A 20,800-nucleotide genomic window follows, 5' to 3' on the forward strand; every position below is an offset into this window, starting at 1 on the left:
TGGCTTTCATATGATGTCACTTGAAGAGGGAGTTTTGCCATTGATGCACAAGAAGGGTGGGTTTGGTGTGGATTTCCTTCTGAAGCAGTGAGCTAATCTGATTCTTCCTCTGCAGCTTGCGCACGTCAGAAACCAGCTATCTCAATGAAGCTTTCTCCTTCTATTCAGCAATTAGGCAGAGGTCATACTACTCCCAAGTCAACAAAGAAGACAGGTAAGCCTGAATTAATGCCTTTGTTTTTTCAAGACTAGAATGGTGTGTGAAACAGGAAATAACTAAACTGAGAGAGTATAACTGAAGTAAAATCAGTGTTGTTGAAGGAAGTTTCTTTTAATCTCCTGCCATGATTAAAAACCTCAGTATAAAAAGAGCTTTGCTGGATGATTGGAGGAATAGTCTGGTATCTGGTCCTGGCTAGAAAGCTGTTAGCCCCAAAGTGTTGTCATTTTGGATCCTGAACAGTGTCAGTGCTGGGACGTAGCATGCTGTGACTGGAAGATAGGTCAGTTGTGCTGTAGCAGAGGAACCTTCTTGATTCTAATCAGGCTTTTCAGGGGAACATCAGTTAGTACTGCAGTACAATAGCCCTCTGTAACTGACTGGGACAAAGTCCAAGAGCTTCAGGAGGCATAACGTCTTCCTTTTAAGATGCTATACTGAGAAAGGTACACTTGAGTGTACAAAAATGTGCTGCCTGCCAAGAATATAGGCAGATATAAATAAGAATAGGTAGATAACTCAGTTCTGGATCCTGATCTTGCATTTTAGCCAGTAAACTTGAGTTCCCTCATTAAAGAAGAAATGATCTGAAGTCATCATGAAGATAAATACAGAAGGTTAGTTAAGGAGCTTCCTACCAAGGATTCAAGGATCTCTGGACTTCAGCTAACTGCACGTCTTTAGTCTTGCTCATGTCTAAACACACTTGTGTGCCACAGTAAGATGAAAGTTTCCCTGTTCTGTTCTGATACCTGTTGATCCTATTATCTTCTCTCTTAAAAATCTCTCAGTTTCAGTCTGAGTGCTTGAGCTGTTTCAGTCAAGGTAGGATTGACCAAACGTGTTTCTAGATGCTGTCAGAAGGTTTTAGAAATGGATGAGTAATTATGGGCTGTGCTGACTTGCAGATCTCTTAAGTTGTCGCATGTGGGTGAACTGAGCCAGCTGTGATTATCATGTGGTGCACTGGGGTCAGATAGTGCCCATGAACTGACAAAAGGTTTGAAGAGCCAGCGGTTATATCTGACTCCCATGCCTGTTCTCATGTAAGGAGACTGTGGGAAAGGGGGAGGCTGTGGCTTTCTTGGTGTATGTTTTATGTCCCTGTACTCAATTTTAAGTAAACCTCATCACAGCCAGGTAGCTATTGATCTTCACATGAATTCAGTTAGAACTCTTAATCTGCAGAGTGTTCAGCCTTGCTCTGGTCTTAAACTCTTCCTCTTCCTTACCCCTGCTGCCTACCTGTGTTCTCTTTTAATCTCAAATTTGGCTGTGGTGTTTTTGTTGTTGTGTTTAGGCCTGAATTAGTGGTTAAGAAGCTGCGTTACTATGCAAGGTTTATAGTGGTTTGTCTCTTGCTCAACAAAATGGATGTTGTAAAGGACCTTGTAAAGGTATGTAAAATGAGGATAAAAGTGCTAAGGGGGGGAGGTTGATGGCTCTTCTTGTTACTAAGGAATCCATAATATAGTCTGTTTCAGTTGAAATATCACTCATTAGATATATGATAATAGCTGCTGTTGCAGTGTAGCTTTTCTGTTTTTTTTTTTCTCCTTATTTAATGGATTGTGCTGTTGGATGCCACAGAAGGAAGGAATAACATGGCTAGAGCTATGGAAAGATTCAGTATGATGTCACCATTTGGCTAGAGAAAAGCTTTACAAATGTATATATTAGGAATAAATTGTAAAATGCATGTTATTAATCTGAGAATTTGGGGATCATCTGATAACTCTGAGTACATTTCATTCCTGTAGGGGATTTAAGACCCTGGTGGAATCTTCCCCAGCAAGTCTCCATGTCACACTGTTACTTGGAAAGCCAGCGTCTCTTAGCTTGATGTTGTGCTCATTTCTCTTCCCTTCCAAACTGAGATCTCTCAATCCTATGTCTAGAACACATCCTGAATACATTTTACACCTTCCAGAGACCCACCAAAATTAAACTTTGCCAAATGATGTAGATAATGCTATGAAATTGGAGAGGCTGGATCTGCATATGCCTCTGTTATGGGAGTAAAGCTCTGAATGCCAACAAACACAAGTCTTTAGGTGCAACAAATAGAGTGCAGGCTAAAGCTGATCACTGCTTTTCTAGTATATGTGGCATCCAACACAGCGATTCTGTGAATCAGACATTTAATAATGACACTTCAATCAAGATGATTTGATAGCACTGTTTGAAAACCAAGTAAATATATTCCAGTAGATGCAGGCTAGATAGGGAGATACCCTTTAATGACAACAAATGAACCCCGGCCTCTTCCCAGTACAAGCTGGTGTCTGTAGCTGAAAGCCTCTGAGCCTGAGGATGGCAGGCAGTGTGCTCATGTTTGGTGTAGTGTTAGATGGTCCTGCGAGGAGCCAGGGAGTTGGACTTGTTAATCCTTATGGGTCCCTTCCAACTCGCGATCTGTAATGCTTCTCCTGGCAGCATATGCTTCCCAAACCTCCCTAACAACCTTGCTGCAAGCAGCTTCTGGTATTGACAGTTTTGTGTAGGTTGCATTACTGTCTCAGTGTCTAAGCTTACTTGAACTGCTAGCTTAGCTTAGCAGCAGCTAAAAAAGCCATACCATTCACTTTCTCAGTGTATTTAAAGTTACTTGTAAGCTGAAATTCAAGTCCTTGGTATCCATAGCTTATGGTAATAACCAGTGACATAGCTGTATGTGAGTGGGATAGTTATATTTGCATTTGGACCTACGTAAAAGACACTTTGCATTGCCAAAACTCAGTGTAACATTGTCATTCTGTCTCCTAAAGAGCGCGTTTTGGCTGGCATGTTAGTCATAAATGTGCTGCATATGTTCTCAAGTAATTACTTTTTTCTTTATTAAAGGCCAGCACAGCTAACCAAATTGTAAAGTTACTGACTGCCTGTTAAGCTCTCGGTTTCAGAAATGACTGTGACTGTCTTTGAACTTTTTTACATCAGGAGCTGTCAGATGAAATTGAAGACTACACTCATCGCTTTAATACTGAAGATCAGGTGGAGTGGAACCTGGTTCTTCAGGAGGTGGCAGCTTTTATTGAGGTTAGAATACCATTCCCTTTTAGTTGTTAGCTTAAAACTGAAATCTGCTGGCTTGTTCACCAGAGTGTTCCTGTATCACCACCTCTGTGTGGTAAGCAGATGTGCCACGTGCAGGGACAGTATTCCTCTCCAATTTAACCACAGAGATGTGTGCACAGTAGTGGAAGAGTGACAGATGTTAAAGTGAAGAATCAGACCTGGTCATGTAACGTATTGAAGGCAGAAGCGTGAAGCTGAGAAGCACTTGGTCACCTTACTGGTTTTGCTCTTGGTGTTCAGATCATGGTGGAATTGGAAGCACAGCAGTTATCATGGCCAATACTTCGGAGAGGCTGCCAGCTCTGGTTCTATTGTTGTGGAAGCCAATCCAATCTGTTGATGTTTTGATTGTGTTTCAAAGTGTATTTTGTTGGAGTACTGGTCTATTGTGCTGGCAAATCATAAGCAGTATATAGTGGAAAATAGGGTGTAAGCATGGCAGTTAACTGATAGGTTCTTAGCATAGTTGTAACGTGACCAACTTCTAAAGTTTATTAAAAGAAAAATATCTTTTTTATTCTGTTAAATGAGACAGTGTTCCACTTCCCTCCTTTTGTACCAGATGTCAGTGTGTAACACGAGGATTTGTTTAAATATTGCCAGAGTGGATGGCAGCATTACCATTTGCTCATCTCCTTTGCTATTTATTTCTAGGAAGGGAAGGCAAAGTAAATAGTGCAGGGTCCTTCTGTATTAGGAATGGTTTGTTTGCTCTGTGTGAATTTGTAAGGCTGTTGATGACATTTGGTTCCTTGGGTATGGAAAAGCTGAAGCAGAGTTTGTGTCATTTGGGGAAGTATGTTTTTCTCTTTGCTGTACCTTCATGTGCTTGTACCATGTATTTGGTTGCAGTCCCTTAGAGCTGTTGCTTTTCCAGGTGGTAAGGCATTGCTCTATTACCTGCATACAAGTATATGTATGGCAAATTAATTTTAAAGGTCTGCCTCAGTTATGAAACATTTACTGTAAGTGACGAGCCCTTTGGACTTCTCTCTGACTGCAAATCTGGACGTTTTCTTGAATTCCTGATTTATTCTGGTTGCTTTTTTTAGGCAGACCCTGTCATGGTTTTAAATGATGACAACACCATTGTAATCACCTCTAACAGGCTTTCTGAAACAGGAGCTCCGTTGCTAGAGCAGGGAATGATAGTGGGACAGCTTGCTCTTGCGGATGCGCTCATTATTGGGAACTGCAACAACCAGGTAAAAGAAATTCTGGGGGCTTGGGTTTGTATCTCTGGAGTTCAGAATCTTTTCCCATGCGAAACCTCTTCTGATCATACAACAGAGTTTCCAAGAGGGGCAAACATGAGAATATTTTGATAGTGATGCGTGCAGTGACACCAAGAAGAAGAGGTTCTCAAAAAGAAGAGTTAAAAATTGGGTATTAGTTATTAAACCTGTGGTACTGACCTCCTATTGCTTATATTCATCAGATTAATTAAAGTAGGTACTATTGATTTTCACACACTGGATGTTTCTTAATAACATTCAAACACAAGAGGCCTCTGGCATGTGGCTAGAAAAAGCCTGACCTAGACTTTCACATGGCATACTCCAGCCTGTTGCAACAGGAAGCTGCTTTCAAAAGACGTTCAAGATCTTGCTTTTTAGATTATGATAGTGAAGTTGTACAGACTTCATGACCTCTCCCTGAGCTCTTTTTTCAGGTAAGCAAGGGAGTTGTATCTAAACTGCAGTTTGTGAATCATTCTCAGATTTTGTCTAAATTCACAGTACATAGTGGTTTCAGCACTTGATCTGGAAATACCCCAGAAAAGTCTGTAATTTGCAAAGTGAGGGGTCTGCACACAAGTGAACTGTCCTGGTAGACCAGTAATAGCCTTTGTCTTCTGTGAGTTCTTCTAAAAGTCATTCATGGGTCTTTAGAGAGTTAAAAATGACACTGACAGGTCCTCAAGAGACATAAATGGTCTGGTGTGCGGTTGAATCTCTTACCTGGGTAATTCCAAAGAAATGCTGTTTAATCTGTATCTGGCAGAATAAACTCTTTGATCTTTTGCAGGTCAAGTTCAGTGAATTAACAATTGATATGTTCCGAATGCTACAAGCACTTGAAAGGGAACCAATGAATTTAGCATCACAAATGAACAAACCTGGAATGCAGGCAAGTTCTATTTCAGTGATGAACCTGGTCACAGACCTGAATTGGCCTTTTTTTGTTTGCTTATTTATTTATTTAGTTTGTTTATTATAACGAATAGAAATATAGAGGGTTATGAAACTGCTTTGTAATGTATGGTTGTTGGGTTCTTTGTCTTGTTTGTTGTTTCTAACAGGAATCAACGGAGAAACCAGCCAGGCGGGAAAACCCCCATAAATACCTACTTTATAAACCAACTTTCAGCCAGCTGTATACATTTTTAGCAGCATCATTTAAGGTTTGTGAAATCAGTGAATTTATTTGTAATAGAACAATACCCAGAATGGTATGTGACGCTGAATAAAATGTGGCTGAGATAATCCTTTATACTTCAGGATAATGAAGCCTTCTTAAAATGTTCAATATGTTCTTCAGAGGGGTTGGAAATATTATAGATCTGTGTAATTTGTATAATAAAGACAAATCCATTGACTGCTGTGAAGGGAGAGGGAAAAAAATCATTTTACAACAGAAACCCAGCTTGCTGTTACACAGCAGTTGTATCATAGCTACAATACAGCCACCTTCAAAGTGAAGCCTGAACAACAGCTCTGCAAGCAGCTTTAGTAGTGGCTATCCAGGATCCAACATGGTGCATGGCAGTACTATGGAAAGCCTTAAGTAGTGTGATGTAATGTAATAGTTGCAGTAATTTTATCTGAGTGTGTGTGTAGGTACGCACATTATATATAAAGACATTTATAGATACAGACATATATATGAAAAAATAAGTGTTTCCTATATATATCATATAGGAAATATTTATTGAGGTAAGAGGTTTGTAAAACAGAAGAATCCTAAGAGTATTCTCCTACTTCATGTTGTGCCAAGCAATCCAAAATCAGGGAAGTATGCCAAGAAACTGATGCTCTTAAGCACTGTGTACCTGGTAGGTCTCAGTTCTGTATCCCATTCAAATTATATCTCTCTCCTGCACATGCTATGTTTTTATCTGACCATCTTCCTTTGTTACCCACTGCTCTCTTCCATGTAAATAATCTGTATATTTGTAGACTTTAATACAGTTACTTCGGTTATTTAAATTCATTAAAGTTGCTGGGCTCATTATGCTTAATTATGACTGTACAAGTCAGCAACTTGGGATTTAGTAGTAAAAAGAGCACATGAATCCATATAAAGAAGCAAGTTTTAGTCTGTTTCAGGAAACAACTGTAAAGAAACAGCTGGTGAGGTGAAGGAAGTGCTTCCTCTTAATACTTAAGAGTTTGGGTGCCTGCTTGCTCAGCCTTTTGCAGAAATTAAAAGCATCTGTCTCCTCATGGAGGCAGCCCATTAGAAAGGTGGAAAGTAGATTTCTTTTACAGGTCTGTCCAGAAACCTGGATGTGTTGTGCTTGTTGTCCAGCTGAGAAGGGTCTGGGGAAGAGGCAGATGTTGCAGACTCTGGGGTGTTTGGAAACAAAGAACTTCCTTTAGGACCCTGAGTTGCTTGAGAGTTAGGGTCTGCATGGATTGTGGCAGCTTTTGCTTTCCGTATCTTGGAAAGCTGTCAGATCTGGCTAGGCAGCAAAAGTCTGTGTGAAAGCAGATGCTTTTTTTAGTGCTACTTGAGCCTCTGATATCAGCCTAGAGGCCACTGTGGAGAAAAAAAGTATGAATATATCATCAGTTCACATTTTTGTCTGTGCATTCACCTATTCGAAGGTGTGTGTGTGGCAGGGAAGGGACCAGTGTGAAGGGAAGCCAGAAGCAGGAGTAGCTCGATCTTAAATGACAGTGTATTTATGAAAGTGATAATCGAATATTAAAATAAACTTACACATTTCTTCCCTTGCCACTCTTCTCTGTCTCTGAATTTCAGGAGCTGCCTGCAAACAGTGTTCTGCTGATTTACTTGTCGGCCACGGGCGTGTTTCCATCAGGTCGTTCGGATAGTGAAGGTACAATAAAGGAATGCTCCCTGTCATGAACAGGGCTTGAATTCTCTTTATGTTCCAGGACAAGTGACCAAGAAAGATGTCACAAAGCTCCTTTTAAAAGACAAGTCAATTTTACTCTCCTGTCTACTTAGTAAGATAGTCTTTTTATTCCACAAACAATAGTTCCCTGTGTTTTAATTAGTGTGCATTAACCTGAAACCTTTTCAAAGGACATACCCAGTTTTTGATGCATCTGAAGTATTAAAAGCTTCACCAGTTTTGAAGACCACATGGCTTAGTTGATGCATCAGTGCAAAGTTAATAAAATGGCTGAATGGCACTGTGTTATTCTTTCCAATCTCCAGTACTGTAAGAACATATGGGCAGGAGATGGGTGGTAAAAGGGCTGAAGCATCTGCAGGGACTGTTCTATTTGCACGCTTCTTAACCTGACAATTCAAGCCCTTCTCATGATTTCTGACAATTCCCCTCACTTCATCCTCCTGTTCTTTGCAACCTAGCAGAATATTTGGATGCAGCTGCAAACTAAAAGCTGAAAACTGGTTGGCTGAACAAACGCAGTCGAAAGATCTATTTCTATAATTTAAGGAGGAAAAAAACCATCCTAAATATTGTACACACCTCATCTATTTGAGACTTGCATTCCTTTATAAGATGCATGCCTTGTCCATCCCAGTGCATGATTTATAGAGCTCTCAAAATGTTGAAAGACAAAAAAAATCCCTGTCAGCTCTGCATTGTGGCAGTGATTTTTTTTAAGTGCTTTCAACATTTTACTTTTCGCTGCAACTTGGTGCTAGGCTCTGACTAAACAGTGTTCTTTAAAGCCTGTGGTATGTCCCCTTCACTGCATGTTTTGTTTCAGCTTACTGCAGAGGCATCCAGGCTCTGTCATCTGAAGAGCTGCATACTCAGACTTCACTTTTCATTCAATGAATCCCATTACAACTGCATTCTTTTAATAAGGTAGTGTAGCCTGCACAGACCAAAAAAGTTCTACCTTATTAAAAGGGAGAGCAGCTGCAAGTTGCACCATTTACTGCCTGTAAGCCATTTGTGTTTGACAGATCACATTTGTAACATGCTGAATTAATGTATGTTCTGTTCCTGATTTTGTGTTCCCAAAGCTTCCCTTAAATGGAAAGGTGTCTTATGTATCCAAACCTGAAAATACTGCATTTGGTGGCCACACAAGGGTCAACCAACTCTGCAAATGTGTAACAGAAGGAAGAAATCCTAATGCTTTTTTTACTAATGTTAGTGGCACTTAATACCCATAGCAATGGCTGAAGTATTTTCTGGTATCTCTAGCACCTTTTCTTTCTTGATAGGATTTTATATTGTTTATAGCCATTACTTCCATCCTTGCTCTCCACCAGACAGTGGGTAGCTCAGTTGTGCAAACTTAGCAGAGCATTTCTTTAGCTTACCCCTGAAAGCTTATTCGTTCTCTGAGCTCTCTTACCCCTTTGCAGTGTTGTAACTGCAGATGGATAGTATTATATCTGTTCTGAGAGTCTGGGGGGGGGGGGGTGTTATTGACTTAGCCTCATTTTTTATGAGATTCTGAATTTAGAATATGCTAGCTCATACAGTAGTTTTGCAAAGGTATTGATTTTCCCATATGAAATGTGTAATGGGTTTTAATCTGTTTTGCTGTGTAGTGCAACAAGAACCAATATTTGGATCTTTTGTACTATGTTTATGGATAAATAGCTGATAAATAAATTAGAGGTCATGAAGTTGCATTGCGTGCTTCTATTTGGTAGCTGCTGAAACTACTAAAAATGTATAAAACTGAATCTGTAGTTAGTAAAATTTCCACGTTCCTTCATCTCCTCCTTACAACTGCAGTAGTTCTGATTCACTTAGTTTTCTGGGATTTGTGGTTGCTTCCTGCCTTTCATGTAATCATTAAATCCATAGCAGAGGTGAGTTGCCTGTGCTAATTTGAGCTTTCTTTTTCGCCATGTGTAGGTCCATATGATTTCGGTGGTGTTCTGACAAATAGCAACCGGGACATTATAAATGGGGATGCTATCCACAAGCGAAACCAATCTTACAAGGAGATGCACTGGTAAGTCTCATACGTGTGGCAACTGCAAATCAGAAGAGTTTGTCTTTAATAGAGAAAAAGCTTCAAACCCTCTTGGACTCAAATTCTTCGGTGTAAGACATCATAATGTAGATTAGCTTGAAGTTAAACAATTAGAAATTAATATCCAACTCTAAATGATGATTTAAGCACTCAAAAAGTATTAGTGTGACAATCCAGACTCTTTATTCAAATTAGTGGTGCATGACTTCTCAAGAAGATAAAACATCTCTTATTGGGAAAGGACTAGTAAGAAGTCCAACAGCCCATACTAGAGAGAACACCAAAGTAGTTTTGCAGTTACTCTCTGAGGATATATCTGAGGACCTGGGGCCTGGGGAATTTGCTTGCTTTGTATCTGGACATGGGCAGCTGCGTGTCTAAGAACCTTGTGCAGTGTCACAGCTCTGCAGCAATTCTAGTGCTCTGTGAAGCATCACTTTCTTTTTCCAGTCTTCACCCTGGAGATCTCTACCCTTTCACAAGAAAGCCCCTGTTTATCATTGTGGACTCTTCAAACAGTGTCGCCTATAAGGTAAGGCTCTTGAAGGCAGGTACTGGTCTGACAGGATACAGTGTCAACCCCTAGTTAGCTTACACTTTTAACAGGCTATTTTTTTAAACAGTTTATATTCAGTCTTTCTTTTCTTTTGAGGTTGTGCATGCTAGTCAGGATCTGATCCTATGAATAGGAACAAGAAGGAGAAGCACATGAACAGCCGCTCATTGGAAAGTAATAAATCCTCCTGGAGGGAAAAAAGGTTCAAGATTTCCAAGGTCTCTGGTGGGAGGTTTATTTTTGTTATATACCAAAGACAAATCTTGGTGTGTGTGCGTGGGGGAGGGAGATAACTAATATGCTTTTCTTTTTTACAGTCATCCAACACTCAGTTGCTTTTAAGGAACAGAAAGGAGTCAAAGCATTGAGCCCAATCTTATAAAACTCAGGGTGTCAGTGTCTGAAAAGTATCTGAACCAAGGAAATAACAAGACTCAAATTAGCATCCAGTCTTACTGTAGAGTGGTGTATACTTGGACATTGAGCTTGCTTCCTAGAGTGCTATGGACTTAGAGTAGAATTAGTCCATGCCAAATCACCTTTGGGAATCTGCAATTTGGGTAATACAGAAGCTGGCATTTTCAGTCTCAGTTGCCAGTTGAATCTGGATAACATTTCACCATTTATTTCATTTGTGAATGGGATGTTAAGAGTGTGCTGTATCTGGGGAAAGTGCCACTTCCTTCTGCCTTCCTTTTTATAGCTCCATTATGTGCAGTGAGAAAAGTGAACATTCACAGCTGAATTTCAGAGGAGGAATAGGGACGTCTAGTGGCCAGATGAACTTGGTCCTTGTTCAGTATCCAGAGTCTGTGTTATTTGTTTTAAAGGCATTTGTTAGCCAACGAGAGGTGCCAAATTTGTGATCAGAATGATTCAGAATAGTGCTATATTGAGCCAGGGAACTTTTACCTGACAGTCTTAAAAATGATCTGGCCTCTCTATAGGGTTTTTGGTTTGTTGTACTGTAATGCATGTCAAAGAGCTTTTAAAATACTACTGCACTTAAGTTCACCACACTAGATTTTGGTGCAGATCTGCTTTTTATTAAATTCATGTCCCTGCTTAAAGGGAGGCAGATACAATTGGAATGATTTACTTGTCTTTCTGAGAAAATAAGGATTTGGTAGGAATTTATTTTCCTTGTTCTGCAGTGAACTGACCATCAGGAGAATGTGAAGTACGTACAAAGTGAAGCACGCCAGTGCTCTAGCTGTTAAGCACACTGAGCAGCTGGTGTGAGAGGAATCCAAACCTGCCTGTATGGAAGGAGTATAGAAATGTGAATTCTGGATGTATTTCAGAACAGGATTATGGAAGTGGCTGCTAGGAGCTCTGACCCAGATCAGAATCATGTGGGCCCAACTGTGAAGAATCTAAAAAGAGAAGGAACAGGGGGGAAAAACCCAAGAGCATGGGCCCCTATTAAAAAGATCTATTCAGCATTTGAGAGCTCACATTCACCTTCACAATTTATTGCTGCTGAGCCCAGGCAGATGGATGTGTGGGGCTGGGTTTAGGTGTTTTGTTTTCAGCTGAAGGTAGATGGCTTAGCTCTCAATCTCGGTTTTCTAGTCCTCGTAAATTCCTGTGTCATCATTCTGTGCGTGCTTATGTGCTTGGTTCCTTGTTGCCAGAATATACCAATAGTGTTGTCTTGTGACTACCCTCTGGGTGTGTTGTGAGAGGCTTTGGGGACTCAAACAGTGGCACAAACAGAGGTTCTGTGCAACAGTGTGAGAAGGTGAAGTCATTGCATTTACCGACTTTTTTCCGCATGGCTGCTCTGATCTGTTCCAATAGGACAGTAACTATCCTGACATTTAAATGTCACCGCTAGCAGTACTGGCAGGAACAGCAACTGCTCACACATCCTTTTCCACAGCCCATTCCTGCTCTCCTGCATGCATTCTCATCCTCTCCCTCTCTCTGGAGGGCTTAAATGGTGACGAGTGAAAGCAAGTCCTGCCAGGAAGTAACTTGCCAGTTTGTCAAATCAGCGGCACTTGAACAGCTTCCTCCCCTATATATTTAGCTGAAAGTGGAAGATTACTGCAAATCCAGCATATCTACTTAAAGCCCTGATTTTTTTTTTTTAACACTTCCATTTAAATATAGATGGGATATGGCTGTGTTCTTGAAAGCTACCACTGTGTATGTGGGTGAAATAATATTTTTAAATCAGTATCTTCCTGTAGCTGTGGCTGTCTACAAGTGTGGTCAAAAGCAGAGTCTTTAAACATCTAAACCAAGACAAAAACTCTAGCCAGTAAGAATGCAAGGCCTTTGTCAGTGGTGAGGTGCACATACTCAGCTTAATAAAGCTTGCATGTGAAGTGACTTCTTTCAGAGCTGATGGGTAGTTCTTTTTTTGGAAAGAGATGTACATGAAATGCATTTTAGAAAGCAGAATTGCTTCTGTTCTCTTGAATACTGAAGTAAACCAGAGTTGATTTGGAAACAGAAATGTGTTTTACCCTTTTTGGAGTTGTCCATGCCCTGACAGGTCCTTATCTAGAGCTCTTACCAGCATCTAGACTGCAGGGCTGGTTTTCCTGGTGCACCCTGTTGTCCTCTGCTCCAAGCCATGGCTGTCTTTGTTGCATGTGTGCCCACAGTGTTTTCTGTGGAAACCAGGAGCAGAGGAGGGGGTGATGAGTGAATCCTGGTGTTTGCTTGGGCTGTGGTAGGCAGTTGTGTGGGCAGGAGCTGACACAGGAACCTGGAAGCTTGAGAGCTTTATTCTCCAGGATCTATAACTTAAGATGTAGCGACTGGCATGAGCAGTTGTCTTCCAAAGAGAACGTTCTGTGTTAAACTGTGTAGTTTCTCCCCTTTGCAGGACTTGCTAGCTATGTTGACTTACCTCTGCAGACTCTAAAATGATCTCAGATACTGTCAGTGAGTAATACCTTTCCTGACATACATGAGTGATCCTTGGTTTTGCTTTATAGCTGTAGACAGGGTTTAATTGCATTGTCATTTTTACTGATGCAAAGTCTGCTTTGGTCTCTAACGGTGATAGAAGGCAGGATTACACACGTGCGTCTGCTCATGAATACTAAGCGTACATGTAACCTGCCTGTATTCAATGTATTCAGTTCAAGCTGGCACTGTCTGAAGTGGCTCCTGGGGTGTTTTGCTGTAGCAGAGTTTTACTAATTACAGGGCTGCCCTGCAGTTACTGTCTTCATGGTAATAGTCTTTTTTTCTTCATTAGATAAAAACCTTAGTATCTAGCATTACAGATCTCCCTTGGGCCCTTAATGAAAAAGAAGAGGGTTTAGGACTAGTCAGCACTCTGTCAGATATAGGAAATGTTTTGATTAGAGTAGATTACTGTCTTTAGTAGTTAGCAGACTTGGTTTCAGTGAATGAATTTAATCTAATTTAATTGCAGTACACTGCCTGGATGGGAAAGTTCCATTTGAATTAAGGAGAAGCCAGAAGGAATAAAAAAGTTAGCTTTTTAATGACTCTACACAAGCAAATAGTTCTGGTGATGTACACCTTGCATTTACAACTTGCAAGTTTTAAGAACATGATCTGAGATGTGTGCTCGCTTATGTGCTCTGGATGCATGGTTTGCATGTGTGCTCTAGCAGGATGCGAACATGATCATTTACATTTGCTATGGCTTTGCAAGCCTTCAGTTTTAGGAAAGGCCTTTCAGTGAGAGACATACGACAGCTGATGAGGTTGTGTAAGTGAATGTCTTGTTTTCTTGGTGGCAATTACTACCAATCAGGATACCTACCAGACAGATACACAGTAGGACTGTATCAGGTCAATGTAGGTGAAACTGGACAACGGTGTCTTTGAGGTTTCTGGAGAAATTCTTGTGCAGTGTCTAAGGTGCTGGTGGAAGGTGCATGAAATGAGTACGGTGAAATGAGGGTTCAGTAGAGCAGATGTTAAGGTTATGACATACTTGCTTTAAAGGAAATTTATTATAAAACATTTCACCACTGGGCTCTTGTGTTTCATCAGACACAGTTCCTCCCTGCTAGAAAGAAAAGGGGAAAGAAATTACTGTGGATAGTTCAGTTGGTATTGAGGAAATATGCTAGATGTAGTTCGACCTGAAAGCCAGTGGCTTTCATTTCTACTGCAGAACATGATTTATTTTTCTTTCTTTTCCAAGTAATATTACTATGGAAAGCCATATTTCCATGAAATTAGTGTCTGCTGTCAGTGGCAGTGAAATGAGGGAACTGCAGTTCCTTCAAAATGTAATGGGTTATGTTCTTTCTGTGCTGTGATTTATGAGTAAATCAACTTAACCTTACTGCTGATACTGAGATGTGTGACGGGCATTAATGTCTTCACTGTCATTAATAGTCTGTGTTTGTACCCTTAACCTTCTTGAATATTCAGAAACAAAATGACCATCAATACTTCAAAATTCTTATCTGTTACAGAATTTCACAAACCTTTTTGGACAACCATTGGTGTGCTTGCTTTCTCCAACAGCGTACCCAAAAGCACTACAAGGTACGTGCAGTATTGTGTTTCATAACAATTTTCATCATATATCTATCCCAAACAAACATAACTTAGATTCTTCAGGAAAAGATAGCTTTTCATCACTATGTAATCACTAAATCAGATTAACGTTCCCTGAAGTAATATGATAAAGTTTAGCTACTGTTTATGGGAAATAATTCATCCTAACAATGATATTTCTACAGATGGTTTCAGCAAGGGCTGGGAGACAAAGCCTCCTCTACATGGAGACTTAGAAAATTGCCAGCCCAGTGCTGGGGTGATTATCATGGTTATTAGCACTTTGGGTAGCTCTGTTAGTCCCAGAAGGTGAGCAAAGTCAGTGGCGTTGTATGCCCTGAGAAGGTGCATTTATAGTAGGAACAGGCAATGAAACATTATATTCTTAAGTCTTTGTGACTACTATAAAACATAAATCATTCCAGACTTTCCAACTGGAATTTGCCATGTTAAGGTGGTTATCCATCACAAAGACCTAGCCTCTTTCAGCCAGCATCATGAGAGAACATGCAAGAAGTAGAAGCTTCTCATTTGTTTTGAAACGATTCCTGTTATTTAGCTGAAAATTAAGTAGAAAATAAGCACTCTAGTAATGAAATAACCCCAAACAAGCCAGCCCAAAACCAACATGCTGCGTAACCAAGTCCTGAAAAAGATACACCAAAACAAGTCAGTAATCCTTGCTGAGGTGGAGGTGGCCTTTCTGTTAGGGCACATGCTCTTGTGTACATTGCCTTTTTGACTTTCTGGTTGATTGAGGTGAAGCTTGGACCCCTGTGTAACATGTTGAAGTGCATGGAGTAAATGAGCTTTAGGATACTGTGATGCCCAACAAAAGGGCAAGTGTGTCAGCTGTGGAGGGTGTCTATAGGTTCAACTGCCTGTGTTTTTGAATGGAATAAGAATGCCCCATATCTAATAACTTCTCTCTAGGGTTTATAATCAGTATTTTCTATCAGTTGTTTCAATTATTGTGTTCAAGTTGTGTGCTCAAACTGAACACACAGGCCTCCCACAATTCACAAGAAAAAGCTCATTTCTCTTGGTGTGAACGCATCTCTCCAGTAAGCCTTTATTGCCAGTCACTGCATCATCTTGAGAGCAGATCTGCCACAAGAGGGGAGAAGGTGTAGCTAACACAAAGGCATAGCTCCTCTGTTACAGCATTTAGTGGGTGAGCGACTTCATTCTGTGGCAGGGACAGCTTTTCTGTTTCATGTGCCAAACGTATCTCTTTGTCTGTTGATTTACTTTATTTCTTTTAGATCAGTCCCAGCGGGGCAGCCTCTTCACACTCTTTCTGAACAATCCTTTAATGGCATTCCTGTTTGTCTCTGGATTATCAAGCATGCGCAGAGGACTGTGGGAGAAGTGTCAAGATTACCTTAGGAAAATCAACAGAGATATTGCCCAGCTGCTGACCCACTCCCGATCCATAGGTACCTGCTGCTTAAGCACATGCTGGTTTTCCTTGCTCTGCTTTTCCAAGGGACAGAATAGGGAATAAGGGGAATGCATGTGAATTTGTAGTGGTTTCCCCTAAGTCTCTCTCTTTTTTTTTATTTTTCTTTTTTGAATTTATTTTTTTAAGCATTTTGAAGCTGATTTTTTTTTTCTTTGTCTTCTCTACAGATCAGTCCTTTCTTCAGTTTTTTGGAGATGAATTTCTTCGCCTGCTTCTAACAAGATTTATCTTCTGTTCGGCTACTATGAGGATGCACAAAATTTTCCGGGTATGCAGGGATATCTGTCCCTTTGAGAACAACAATCCAGTGCATGTAGAACTGCACTGCCTCAGGATGGAAGGGTCTTAGGGCTAAGCATATCACTGTGACATCAGAAGGATAACTGTTGCCCACATGCCTATGAATCTGTGCTTTTGTATCTCTTTAAAAGCCTATGACTTGCTGAAGTCTTACTCTTCTACAGAAGTAGCAGGCTCACTCTAATTCATTTATGTCACTCTGAACAGCTTTATGTGCTAGAAAAGTGCCTCTCAATAATTCAAGATTATTATTTCTACACAACTAAAAATGTGTAGAACAGGAATATAAGAGGAAGTGGAGTGGAATGTTATTGCTTGAATGTTTTCTAGTGTGAATGGATTTAGAAAGGTCTTTGAAGTGTAAATAAATAAGCTAAACAGGAAGATGGTATTTCCCCTCCGTGTTGGTTAATGCTGTGCCAACAGTGAAGACTGCTTCTGGATCTACACTATTTTATATATGAGTGTTGGCACATAAACTGCCTACTCCATTTTAAACAGTACAGAAAAGAAATGGAAGTTGAAGCACAGAAAGGTACAGTATTCATCTTGTCTAACTGCAGACATCTAGTAGCTTTCCAAACCTAAGGTTGCTACCTGGACTTTGATACAGGGAAAAGAAGCAGGTCTTCTGATAGTGGAGATAGATTTGCCCCCAGTGTCTTAGATATTTGGTTTAGGATGAGATGAATCTCCCACTGGAGATTCATTTAGATGTCTATAATCTCAAGAAATAAACTCCAGTCTAGGAGGTAAGTATATGTGAAGTCATTTTGTCTTTTGTGGTGTTTTCTTCCTTGCAAGGCTTCTGTGAACATATTATTAACCATCTTAGAGGAATAGTCATTTGAATTGCCACTATGACATCTCTGAGTCAATGGAAAGGAAAAACTGAGAATGCTGGAGTCTTTTCTCTTTATCTGGCATGCTAAACATGGCTTGAATGTCTGATTCTCTTTGTTTTCACTGTCATCTAGCAGGAGACTCGAAACTATCCAGAATCTTACCCTCAGCTGCCAAGAGATGAAACGGTGGAGAACCCTCACCTCCAAAAGCACATTTTGGAGCTGGCTTCCATACTGGATGTTAGGAATGTTTTCCTGGAAAACACCCTCGATGACTATTAAAAGAAACTGTCTTACTGCAAAGGGGTTTCCCTGGCCACAGATTTTGAATGGTGCGGTTTTATAATGTGAAAATCATAAAAAGGAAGTACTTGATTTTATTTTTCAATTTAGGACCATTATTTTAAGGAGTAATAATAGACAGCTGTTAGTTTTAGCTGTTCCATTCTGTATGGGGTCAATTTTATAAGCAGAAGTTTTCATGTCTTTTAAATGTTAAACTAAAGAATCAGTAGAGGTTTATTTCTGGTCTTGTGGCTGTCAACCACATTTCCAACAGCTGATCCTAAGCATAGAAGTATTATTGGTTACCTTTAGGCCACATTTGTGGAAATCCTTTATTTTTATACAATTTTAAGAAATTGGGAAGAAAAAAATCAATAGAAAACCAATATTTTATCCCCAAAGAGTCTGGATTTGAAATGGTAAAGATGGAACCACACAGTGCAGACCAACAATAGCAATAAAATGAGTCCTTCATAACAAATATATTTTTTCAGTCTTAGGCAAGTGAGTAGACAAAACTGTGGACAATTAAATTGCATTTGGAGCAGTGTTGTAAAGATACATAATGCTCCCTATAAATTTGACACAGCAATTTTATATATGAACTTTGTACTGCTGACCAAGAACACAATTTCCACTCCACTTCACTGACAGGTGGTTAGCAGATTAACAGATTACTACCCAAGAAAGCTAACCCTCATTTCTCACTGTATATGGGTCATCTTGCTATTTGTATTGCTGCCAGAGTTTTCCAAGCGGAGGGGCCATTCTTCATTTTGAGGTGTTAGATAGAAATTCTTACATTTCCAGCAGGTGTATCCCTCCTTTCAGTATATGGATGGAATGTGTGGCTCCCCCAGTGTTACCAGCACCTCATAGGAGCTGAAGGAATGTCCCATACAGTGCAAACATGAGCCCTTCCTATTGCTTGTTTACCTGACCCATTTGTGTTGGATCCCTGTGCCACAGGAGAGATGCTGATGCTCCTCTTGCAGGTTAAACAAAGTGGGTGCTGCCTTAAAGCCCTATTAATGTTTTGCATGCCCGCCCTTGCATCTCAGTCCTGTCTCTGAACCAGACGGAGGGGCTGTAATGATGAGTGGCAGCACTCCCTAAGCCTGTGATGCTCAGTTTGGGTATGCTCTGTACAGTGGCTGGAGAAGGCTGTTTTGACTGATAGGAAAGTGCTTGCTGACATTTGCACTGTGCTGCCTGCCTTGCAGAGCTAGAGGACCTCTTGCAACTCCTGACAGTGAAGGTGTGAGCAAGGAGAAGGAAAGGGAAATATTTTAAACTATTAAATGAAAAAGTCTGTTGTCACTGTTCCGTGGGCTGCTAGAAGAGAAGTGAAAGGGCAAGTCTGATCAGTGCTTTTCTGTTGAACCCCAGCCATGCCTCTCTTTTTAGGTGGAAAAGTGCAGAATTTGTTGGTAGGCCTGTTTGCAATGCCATAGCACAAGGTACAATCTAGTCAGCCGGAATAGTGAAGGGCACTGGTGGACCCCATTCAGCTGAGGAAAGCACAGTGTGGAACAGCAAGAATTGCTGGAGTGTAGCTGGGGAGTTTGCATGAAGGATCTTTGTAGCTGGGCTGAAGCTTTTGTCATCCATTCTTTAATTTCCCAAATGTAAAATATCCTGTGAATGCTCGTGTTCGTTCTAAGCACTCTCGAAGCTGGTATATTGAGCCCCCACCACTTGGTGCTGCTCTTCTTTGGACTATGGCAGGACTTCATTACCTGGGATGTGGAGTTTATTTTGAAGAGTGTATGTTTGTGTGTGTGCATGTGTGTTCTAGGCGTTTGTGTGTATATGTACAATACTCATACATTTACTGGCTGGTGTAAATTGTAAATATGTATATATGTATAGGTACTTGTATATGTATTAAAAAGAATGAAACACTGCAATGTCTATATACAAAATTTATATATACACACATACGCCACTTTGGGTGTATTCCACACTGTGTTGCAGATCATTTGTGGTTGTAGTAAAGGTTATGGCTCTTCTGCCATTGTAATTTGCTGTTTCCGGGGACTTACTCTTGGACCATGAAGTGATTCATAGCTCATTTAGGTACAGGCCTTAGTTATTACCCAGGGGAATGGGTAATATGTATTGCATTGATAATACTGTATGTATTGCAGTGATAAGATTCATGTATTCTTAACTGTGAAGCTGATCTTTCTTCGTGGTAGGAGGTCCCCAGTTACTTGGGAATGTATGTAGAAGCTAAAGATACAGAAATCCTTCATTGCAGCAGCGAGAGACAGGTTATCTATCGCCCTGCCTGCTTGCTGCTCCACCAGCAGTGATCACCTTGCATGGAAAAAGGGAAATTAGTTTTCCCCAGCTCACTGCCTTCCAACCAAATGCGTTTTGCTTTAGCTTTTGCTTTGACAAAGATGTTCTCATTTTGGTTCCAGATATCTGGAACAGAGTATGCTATGTCTATGCATAGGAGTGATGATGGTTCCGTCAGTGTTGGCTGGTGACCTCTGGGGCATGTTGCTTGTTCACTGACTGGGAGAGCCTTGGCAGACCCAGTCTTCATTTCAGCTGGGCTGAAGCAAGGAGTCCTTGCTTGTCATCTGAGAGGTTTCTAATCCACTTTTCAGCCCTAATAGGAGGTTCTGTTTGCTTGTTACCAATGTAGATCTAATCAGAGAAGAATGGACTTCTTAAAAAGCAAAAAACCTGAAGAAGCTGGAATGTAGGAGGAGAATGCAAGGCCTTTGAAATTAGTTCAGAAGTCAAACTTACCAGTGATGACTGTCCAAGTCAAAACTTTGTTCTTGAGGCCCCCCATTCTCTTCTTACCTACTGACCTTTTGTTCAGAAGGGATGCTGTTGGCAAGGATATTCAAAGACTAAGATTTCACTCCTGTTATGTCAGTAGGAGTACGAAATTGTGCTTTCTAAGCAAAAAGCTGATACAGTCTTCTCTAGCTGTAGATAGGATGAGTATCTCATCTCAGATTTTGAGCCAATCCCCTCCCTTCCCACCCAGAGCAACTGCATTCAAGATGAAAATACTGTTATTTTCCCCTCCAAGTAAAAGCTTGTCTTGTTTCAACTTACTAAGTTGTTCTAAACTTGTGCTACTATGTGCTATGTGCTGTGGTCGTAGGTACCTTCTCAATGTATGCTTATATGTACTGAAGAAAAATTTGGTTTATATATCTAGCAGTCCTCAGTGTGGAAGCAAAGCAAACCCTGAACCATTTTTAAGTGAGAAGAGAACAAATTCTTTTCTTCTCAGGCCTAAAGCTCTCCCTCTTGTCTCGCTTCCCATTTCTCTATAACATAATCTTTATTGCTTATGTTGGTGGAAAAGACTTGCCACCACAAGGCAATCTGGAATTAAAGGAGTGAATT

At 40.5% G+C, this 20,800-nt stretch overlaps 1 protein-coding gene across 8 annotated transcripts in view; it reads left to right on the plus strand.

Annotated features, from left to right (window-relative positions):
- The window catches only part of SCAI (suppressor of cancer cell invasion), a 41,016-nt gene extending 21,687 nt beyond the window's left edge, over nucleotides 1–19,329 (plus strand). For 7 of the 8 annotated variants that reach the window (XM_061476745.1, XM_061476746.1, XM_061476748.1 and 4 more), the window contains 13 exons: nucleotides 116–214; nucleotides 1,521–1,617; nucleotides 3,161–3,259; nucleotides 4,351–4,503; nucleotides 5,327–5,428; nucleotides 5,601–5,702; nucleotides 7,286–7,364; nucleotides 9,342–9,441; nucleotides 9,913–9,994; nucleotides 14,440–14,512; nucleotides 15,790–15,963; nucleotides 16,157–16,257; nucleotides 17,267–19,329. In XM_061476745.1, the coding sequence (XP_061332729.1) occupies nucleotides 116–214; nucleotides 1,521–1,617; nucleotides 3,161–3,259; nucleotides 4,351–4,503; nucleotides 5,327–5,428; nucleotides 5,601–5,702; nucleotides 7,286–7,364; nucleotides 9,342–9,441; nucleotides 9,913–9,994; nucleotides 14,440–14,512; nucleotides 15,790–15,963; nucleotides 16,157–16,257; nucleotides 17,267–17,416 (1,411 nt within the window). In that variant the 3' untranslated portion in view covers nucleotides 17,417–19,329. The remainder of the gene's footprint in view (nucleotides 1–115; nucleotides 215–1,520; nucleotides 1,618–3,160; nucleotides 3,260–4,350; nucleotides 4,504–5,326; nucleotides 5,429–5,600; nucleotides 5,703–7,285; nucleotides 7,365–9,341; nucleotides 9,442–9,912; nucleotides 9,995–14,439; nucleotides 14,513–15,789; nucleotides 15,964–16,156; nucleotides 16,258–17,266) is intronic. The other variant, XM_061476744.1, reaches the window with a different exon arrangement.
- Nucleotides 19,330–20,800: the final 1,471 nt, after the last annotated feature.

Source organism: Pezoporus flaviventris, unplaced genomic scaffold (assembly GCF_033815535.1).
Source record: "Pezoporus flaviventris isolate CSIRO_AGI_PZ_B2104156 unplaced genomic scaffold, CSIRO_AGI_Pfla_v1 ptg000097l, whole genome shotgun sequence".
NCBI classification, from domain to species: domain Eukaryota; kingdom Metazoa; phylum Chordata; class Aves; order Psittaciformes; family Psittacidae; genus Pezoporus; species Pezoporus flaviventris.